At 40.1% G+C, this 8,702-nt stretch overlaps 1 protein-coding gene across 1 annotated transcript; it reads left to right on the top strand.

Annotated features, from left to right (window-relative positions):
• Window positions 1-568: 568 nt before the first annotated feature.
• On the top strand, window positions 569-4,143 carry V1514DRAFT_28973 (uncharacterized protein). Its single transcript, XM_066925283.1, has 2 exons — window positions 569-1,766; window positions 1,834-4,143. Exons 1-2 carry the CDS (start codon window positions 856-858, stop codon window positions 3,863-3,865), a joined length of 2,943 nt encoding a protein of 980 aa, XP_066780506.1. The 5' UTR covers window positions 569-855; the 3' UTR covers window positions 3,866-4,143.
• The last annotated feature ends 4,559 nt before the right edge of the window (window positions 4,144-8,702 follow it).

Raw genomic sequence — 8,702 nt, 5'->3', positions numbered from 1 at the left:
GGCTGTCATATTTGTTAGTTTTTTTTTCAAAATGTTTTTTGAGTTTATGATATGTTTTATGGCGTTGAGCATGGAATCGATACCAGGAATAAATAATGTAAGGCATAAGGTTTTTTAATCCATTAAGCAGTACATATTGTCAATAATACATGATCATTCACTTATTTATTTGTTGCTTTTCTTTTTTTGAAACGTTCACATTACTCATAAGAATTACTACAGTCGCACAACCATGCGCATCGCCCGTAACAAAAATTATAAGATTAGCGTATCTATATCTCTATCGTTTCATACCCAAGTTCGAGCTATTTCAAACATTAGGACTTTGGAATGCGAATAGCGATGTAATACAAAAGCTTGGATGACTTCCAAAAAACCATCACCATTTACTCACACTGAAATCAGGGCTCTACGCTTGTAAAGTTTTCGTGACAGGCGATTGAAACAACATTCTCAACAGATAATTTTTAGGTGAACTTAAAGCTACTCGGTTAGATAATCAATTAGTAATTACATTAGATTACGCGTTTGTTTTTTGTAACTACGTCAAGTTCATATATGATATATTATTGTTTTATAAATTTAACTACAACATGATTGATATTGAATTACTGAAAGCAACCAACAAAGCAGACAATTGATTTTATTATTGGTTTTTGAGCGTCGTTGACTGTTCTTGACTTCATTCTCGATATCGGCACCGTCATCGTCCGCCGCGCTTCGTCGGGAATTAGAAAAACTGGGGCCCGCGCAACAGTGGTGGTATATCGAGATTAATTGGAATCCACGTTTGCCATTTTTGCTCCACAAGTTTAATATCGTTATAATTCGACGCTTTTGCTCAAGTTTTTCATCATGGTTCGTGCCGTCACTAGAGGGTCGGACTACGACGAATTCGTCGTATCCTCCATACCGTCCCTGGTTCCGTCCACGACCAGTACGCCCGCGGTCCCCGGACCACCACATTCACAATCAGATTCACCGTCGTCATTAGCTGCAGATGGGCTTGAGGCCAGATTTGCTAAGCTAAGGTTAAAGCGTGACAAGGCGGTCGAGCAGCAAAAGCACAAGCAGATCCCGGCACCGTCAAGGCCACCGCCACCACCACCATCAGAGCGCCATTACGAGCCCCACGATTTAACGTCCGTAGCCAGTGGTCTTCGGGAACCAGCAACCGACACTTTAAATTCACATGCACAGCCTACATTTACGTTGAAGAAGCAATTACATGGCCCTCGCAATATTCCATTATCAACAACAACAACATCATCATCATCATCGTCGTCGTCGTCGTCATCGTCGTCAGAACCGGTTTCCACGTCGTCATCGCAAATTAGATTTTCTACGATATCCTTGCCGGAATTACCGTCCGTACCTACATTATTACTGCCGATAAACGGAGTTAAGCGTCCGCCGGCACATTCAGACCGAGGATTGGCTCGCTTAGGCTATGCTACGACGAACTTGCCATCATTGTCTGCACCAGCTCCTCATGATGTGCCGTCGGTCTCTTCACAGAAACATCAACCGTCACCGGCATTGCCGCAGTCATCTAATAATAGTAATATAATATCGCCGATACCACCAAAAATACCTTACAAATTTCCTCGTGCGCTTTCAGTCACGCCAGAGATCTTGGCGAATTACATTCATGATGTGCCAGATCAAATACTATTATTAGACATCCGTTCGCGAAACCAGTTTGATGAAGGACATATCTACACTAGCTACATTGCAAACATTGACCCAATCATTTTGCGATCAAAGTAAGTTGGATAGTGTATAGTTTGTTTATTTTTATCAAAACAGATACTAACTTGAGGTGCTATTTAGTCAATCCAGTCTTGATTTAGAAGACGCGTTGGTTTTATCACCAGATAAAGAGCAAGATGCTTTTACTAGGCGCGACCAGTTTGAACTTGTTGTATACTACGATCAAAACAGTCGAACAAATAATTACACCGGCGGGCCAGCCATGAATGGTCAACAAGTTGCACTACGTGATTTGATTAACATCATTTACAAAAACGAATCAATTAAGAATTTGAAACGACAACCCGTACTTCTTGTTGGTGGAATTGATGCATGGATTGAACATTGTGGTAGTAATAGTCTGGTTAGCAGTCGCACGATTGACGATTCGACGCGGGATAGGATAATATCTAGAAGGAAAGAGTTAACCATGCAGCCACCATTAAACTCTGAACAGGCAAAAGACGCACAGGTTAACGAGATTGACATCAATGAGGAACAACGATGGCTCAATAGTTTGGATTCTGCACCAAGAGACTATTTTTCGACTGCGCTTCGGAAGCCAGATCGGCCACTATCAGAATTTAATCAAAACCATCGCACTTATAATTCAAGCTTGTACCATACGAGTACGAATATTACTCCAAGTTATTCTCCCATATCTCCACCTCCGGTGGTGGCGTCTCAAAAGTCAATGATGGTGGAATATAGTCGAGATATGACTGATTTTTTTAAAAAGATTCCGAATGCGCAGTATGATCTCATGCCCAAACGTCCGACTCCTGTCATGGACCGACAATCATACGATGGCCGGATTTCATCGCGCCGCATGCCTGTGGCCGGCACGACGTTACCCTCGTTACATACGCAACAGCACAATCATCATCAACAGCTCTCACAATCTAGTACTAGTTCAATCGATTCTACTGCAACATTGCCGCCAAGTCCGACGGTTACCAGAAGCGAAAAACAACATTCGATTGGCAACAACTATTCTGGCTTGGGAGAGGTCAGTGCCGGCATGACCGGGCTTAAAAATCTGGGCAACACATGTTACATGAACAGTGTTATCCAGTGTTTGGCTGGCACCAGCCTCTTGGCTCGTTTTTTCCTTAGCGGCAAATACAAGAAGCAGATCAACATGTCAAATAAGCTTGGCACTCAAGGAGTATTGGCTAGATCGTTTGGTGATTTGGTATCTGCCTTGTACAGTGATCAGGTCACGTTTGTTGTTCCCTCGACCATGAAAGAGGTTGTGGGAAGATTGCGACCTGAATTTTCGGGATTTGATCAACACGATGCGCAAGAGTTTATGACATTCTTGCTTGATGGCTTGCATGAAGACCTTAACGTGAACGGTGGCCGCCCGCGGTTGCCGCCGTTGACGGAAAAAGAGGAACGAATCAGGGAGAAATATAGTGTACGATACGCATCATTTTTAGAATGGGAACGATATTTAAAATCAGATAACTCTGCCATTCTTAGCATGTTTCAAGGCCAATATCAAAGCAAATTGACGTGCATGACGTGCAATTTTACATCAACCACGTACAGTCCTTTTTCATCATTGTCACTTCCGCTGGCGCCGGGAAAGAAGCATCCAACTTTAATTGATTGCTTTGATGAATTTGTTGCTGAAGAGATTTTGGACAAAGACGATGCGTGGAATTGTCCTCAATGCAAAACGCAACGGCGCGCGTCAAAAACTTTAAAAATTGCTCGTTTGCCAGTAATATTGATCATTCATCTCAAACGATTCCAAACAACAGGCCGGTGGAGCAACAAGTTGGATACTTTTGTCAGGTTCCCGACGCATGAGCTTGATCTTACTCCTTACTGGCCTGATTATCGATCGGAAGACAGCGCGTTTATTGAAAAGTTTCCACCAACTGACCAAAAGCCACCGTTTAAATACAACTTGTTTGCGGTGGTTAATCATTATGGATCGGTCAGAGGGGGCCATTATACCTCGTTTGTTCATAAGAATAACAAAGGCTGGTTAATATTTGATGATAGCAGGGTTGGCATGTGTCCTAGGGACAATGTCATCTCGCGAGATGCATATGTTCTTTTCTACGAGCGAGACTTGTCTGCGCTGCGTTTAGCAGGATAGATTTTTCTTTCTAACCTTTTTTTTTGTTTCATCTTAGTGTACGCTAGATGGTTTGGGAAATTTTTTTTTTTTTGTTTTGTGTATTTTTAGCGTGGTTGTTTATTTTGTTTCGGCATTATTTTAAAAAATATTTTCTTGGAAAGCTTTTTTATGTTGCATCGTGATGGTTGTCATTTGTCTTTTTTTTGTATTCATTTTTTTTAGCAGGTGTATGTTTAAATTTACGATTTTTGTTTTAAATGATAGTGCATGATTGTGTTTATTCCTCTTAATTTCAATGTGAATCTGAAATTAATTAAAAAAAAAATACATGGCGCAAGAATTGAAAATTTTTATACGGCACCGGTCATTGAGTTTCTTGTTGGTAGTGACCGCAAAGCTTGCTTGTTGTACTGAAAATGGAGATGATTTTAAAAATTAGTGACAATATGTTATTAACAATCATGTAACTACTGCTTAATAACTCATAAAAATGGAACTTCGCACAGAGCTGTAAAACCTATTTTATGGAAGTTATGACATTTAATGTAGGCATAGCTTAAGTCCTCAAGAACAAAATACACTGAAAATCCAAAATATATACCAAGTTCAAACTAAAGCCAAGCTTAGTTCACGTACTGCATTCCTTCTGCGCGGTCATTAGTTGTATCAGAATCTGTGACAGCAGGGTCGGAAGATGGTGATAGATTGGAGTTGGTCATGACGTAGATGTATCACCATCTTTTGACCCTGCTGCCACGTCACATGGTAGCGATACATGGTTCACGGTTCTAGGGTTGCCCGCACAGTGTTGTTGGCACAGGCTTAGTCAGGGCGTGTCGGCAGGACTATTACGCCTCTGCTTGAACGGGTCCAATTTAAAACAGGGTATAGACGGTATCGACATGCAAGCTAGACAGTGCTTTGACACAGGACAGTCAAAACTAAAATTTTATCAATCTAAACCAAATGAATCATACATGCCATTGTCTAGAAACCACATCTTTTAGATGGTGGTGAGCCAACCAAGCGACATGACCGAGATAGAAAAAAATTCAACGTAAACATGTGCAGAAACTACAGTTCAACCATGAAATTTGCCCCCCAATGAGATACTTTTACTTCAAAAAACGCACTGCAGGCAATCAGCCTTGCAGTCTAACCTGACGACCACAACGCCAGTAAGCACACGTTAGTAATAGATTTTCCCACTGTTAGCTGCATCAAATTCTTCAAGCTTCCAAGAAAGCTGCGAAACTTCGCCCTCGAGCCGAGTGAGATCACTATCAATTTTTTTGACACAAAATCTCCTCAACATCAGTAAATGCTGCCACGCGTTAGATACTTCACCGCTACAGCAACATCCTATCTGCACGCGTTAAGATCTTCAGTAAGTCCAACCATTGACACTAGCCACTCTCGGATTACTCAAATTCCGTGGACCATCGTGCATCATTTTATTGACAATGGCAAAAACAGAGTTTAGTTTTCCACACACACCAGATGTAAACTAAATGTCTTAATTGGTCCATCAAATGTGGCACAATATCAAACAAGTTTAAAAGTGAAATAATAGCAGGATTTTAAAGAACGCTTTCACAACCACGCTGAGAGTTGAACAGATTTGGCAAACTTCCGAAGGACCTTGTTCAACGGGTACAGGATCTTTCATAGACTCGGTCGTACTTGCGGAGACGCATAATCTCCCCCCCCCCCCCCCTCCCCCGAGAAGCTGGTTGGTGCAACAAGACAGCAATGTAAAGAAAGCGGCAGTCCGCGCTTCTGTGAATTTGTTTTTTTCTAAAAGATCCTGTACCTGTTGAGCAAAGTCTTTAAAAATATAATTTTTTTTCCGAAGACCTGATCAAACCGGGTTCCTGGAAAATTTCCTTCAAACACAAAACAAACAGAGCTCACCATTTTCACTTATCAATACTGAAGTTTTTATCAGTCTAAAATAAATAAAGAGAAGCAGCGCAATGGCAGGAGAATGGAACAGTTTTCGTGCGAAAGTAAACTCAATATACGACGCTTCCAAAATCGAACTTTTATTCTTTCGATTCGTCATAAGTCACACAAGCTTTGCTGTCGTGATGACAACGCGGAGGAAGAGGAGCGGCTATTGAACATTTCTTTTTAGTTTTATATTATATGATTATTCCAATCTCCCCTGTACGATGAAAAACTCCGTTACTTATATACAATATGAGGCGTTATCTTATGCACGACCCCACTCCGCCAGTGGCGATGTAGCTGCCGAAATTCGACTTACCTCTGCTGAAGCTAAAGCTGTAACAAGACATCAAGTCTGTTATTCCTTGTAAAAAGCTAATAGCGAGATCTGGTACCGAGACTCAGATCCGGTAATTTCTGCTAAACTGCTTCTTTTCAAAAAATAGTTGGTATAGCGAGTATTAAAATGTCTTCACATTCGGAAACCTAAAAGGATTAGAATTTTTCATTTTTGAAGCCAAACGGCTCCGAAACTCAACTACCCAATTGGTGATTGCCACTTTCGCTACCAACGGTAGACCTTTTTGCCATACTAGTTGAAGTTGAAGGTACCGATGTTCCCTTTGCTTATTGTCTGATAGAGCATTAAAACTAAATCTTTCTCGGGCCAATTTGGTAAAAAATAGACCCGTCCGTATTGACCCAGGAGCGATTACCTATATTATCCATCAGTTTCTTGAGCGGCTCAAACGTTATGAGATCCAACCAAAGCTCTTTGGGGTTGACAAGTATGCTGCCAAACTTGTAGCAGTTTTGGTATTGTATGACCGAATATCAAAACTCAGCTATGCAGCTGGCATGTAAACGAGCTTTCAATTCGTCTAAAATTGCAAACACGTTAAACTACTATAAACCAGTGGGAAGCGCAAAAATTAATCTCCGATTTGGAAATATGCTGGCGCTCATCAGGAGTACGCCGACTTGCGAGCCATATCGGCAAATGTGAATGTCCATCAAGAACACAATTTTAACGAATCGGGGCAGCTGGAACCAACAGCTAAAAGGAACAGGATACGGTAATTGAAACACTCTGCCGAAGTTTCAATATTCATTCCCTGGTACCTGATTCCAACGGGACGTTTAAATCGTTGGAAACTTTGTATCGTAAATGTACTGCAGAAACGTACACATGGCGCAAGATCTGAGACTATTATTGTTTACTGTCTTTGGGCATACCTTTTTGGTAACTGGTACTCCCCGACACAATGGAAACTGTAGGTTCGAGTTGCTAATCTTTGAGAGATTCTAACTCTGAACACTACGATGATCATTCAGTCGCATTGGAAAATTCTAAAGCACGACTATCTCCATGGGCTCAATTGGCCGCGTGTTGACCTTATCGAGTTGATCATTACATCTCGCGTTCTCCCTGATGTGCTCCATAAGATGAAAGCCATTATAAATGTGCAATTCAGTGTCTTCAAGGCAAGTTTGCGCATTGCATTCAAGAAACAATGGAGAAAAGAAGCTCGTAAAATGGTACATCCCGATAAATTAAAAAGGAATACCACACAAATCCAGTCACCTGAGTTCGTGTTTGAAAGTTCTTCTTGCATAGTCGATTCCTTCTTTGTAATCACATCGTCAAGTGCTAAAAACCTCCCAATTTGGAATTGTTGAAAAAATTAGCTGCCAAACTAGATATCTGTTTGCGAAATTACAGCGGTTGGTTCTGATTTATGAATATGCAGAATTAAATAGAAGCGGCGACTCGCAAAATGATGCTGAAAAAGGCAATTGAGATGAATAGTGAGGAAGCGGAAAACAGTGAGAATGAAGAGATGCGAAGGGAAGTTCGAGTGGCAAGGCGTTACTTTCATTAATAATTGATATATTTGTACAGAATTAATTTTAACTCTAAATTTAACGATTAAGGATAAAGCCATAATCGGACCGATATAGTTATAGTTATTGGTTTACATAATATATTCTGCGTGTTGGACCGAAGCCCAACCTTCTAAGCACTGGCTACCTGACTTACGTAAGTGATTACCTATTTGTATAAACAAGGGGATAGTACTCTGTCACAATAAGAATGTCTTATCACCCTTTAATGAAACATATTACGCGGCGTGCATGACTTCACTTAAATGAGCTGACAATACTTGAATTGTGACATTGACATAATATTTGAAACTAAATATTATTTTCAAATACTTATAACAAAATTTTTTTGCTAGGTGCGAAACAGCGGATTACTAGTTCTTGGCCCTAGAATGGTGTCAATTGTATCGGAGACTGTAAAATTAAACCAATGATAGTCACCAAAGAAAAAACCATGACCACCTTTATAGTTTCAGAAAAATTCTCGTAACAACAAGCCATTGATCTTGCATTGTTTTGTCATTGACCCTTGTCTATATCTTTAGATAAAGAATGCATGGTAGTAATAATGCTTTTGCTGGAAGTGAACTGACTTCAGTAAAGCCATTTGTAAACACGACCCATAAGGCACAAAAAATGAAAATCTATATTTGCTCTTCAAATAGGGGTAACATAAACAATAAATCACAGACAAATATTTATTGACAACGGTCGCCAAAATCAATAAAAGTTGATTTGCAACATGACGAATAGCTTCTTGTGGCATTAAATTTCTATAGATACCGGCAAAGTAATTCTTATGAATATTCATTGCGAACCTTTTCAAAAAAATAAAAAAGAGCAAAGCAATCGTAAGTCTAAATTAATTTTAATAAGTGAATGATCATGTATTATTGATAATATGTACTGCTTGATGGGATAAACAGTATTTATTCCTGGTATCGATTCCATGCTCAACGCCATAAAACATATCATAAACTCAAAAAACATTTTGAAAAAAAAACTAACAAATATGACAGCC

This window comes from Lipomyces japonicus, assembly GCF_038497905.1.
Source record: "Lipomyces japonicus strain CBS 7319 unplaced genomic scaffold V1514scaffold_123, whole genome shotgun sequence".
Lineage (NCBI taxonomy): Eukaryota > Fungi > Ascomycota > Lipomycetes > Lipomycetales > Lipomycetaceae > Lipomyces > Lipomyces japonicus.
This window is presented reverse-complemented; position numbering and strand designations above follow the sequence as displayed.

Coding starts and splice junctions, on each gene's coding strand:
- V1514DRAFT_28973 (XM_066925283.1), top strand. CDS start 856: ATGGTTCGTGCCGTCACTAGAGGGTCGGACTACGACGAATTCGTCGTA. Junction 1,767..1,833: donor CCAATCATTTTGCGATCAAA/GTAAGTTGGATA, acceptor GGTGCTATTTAG/TCAATCCAGTCTTGATTTAG.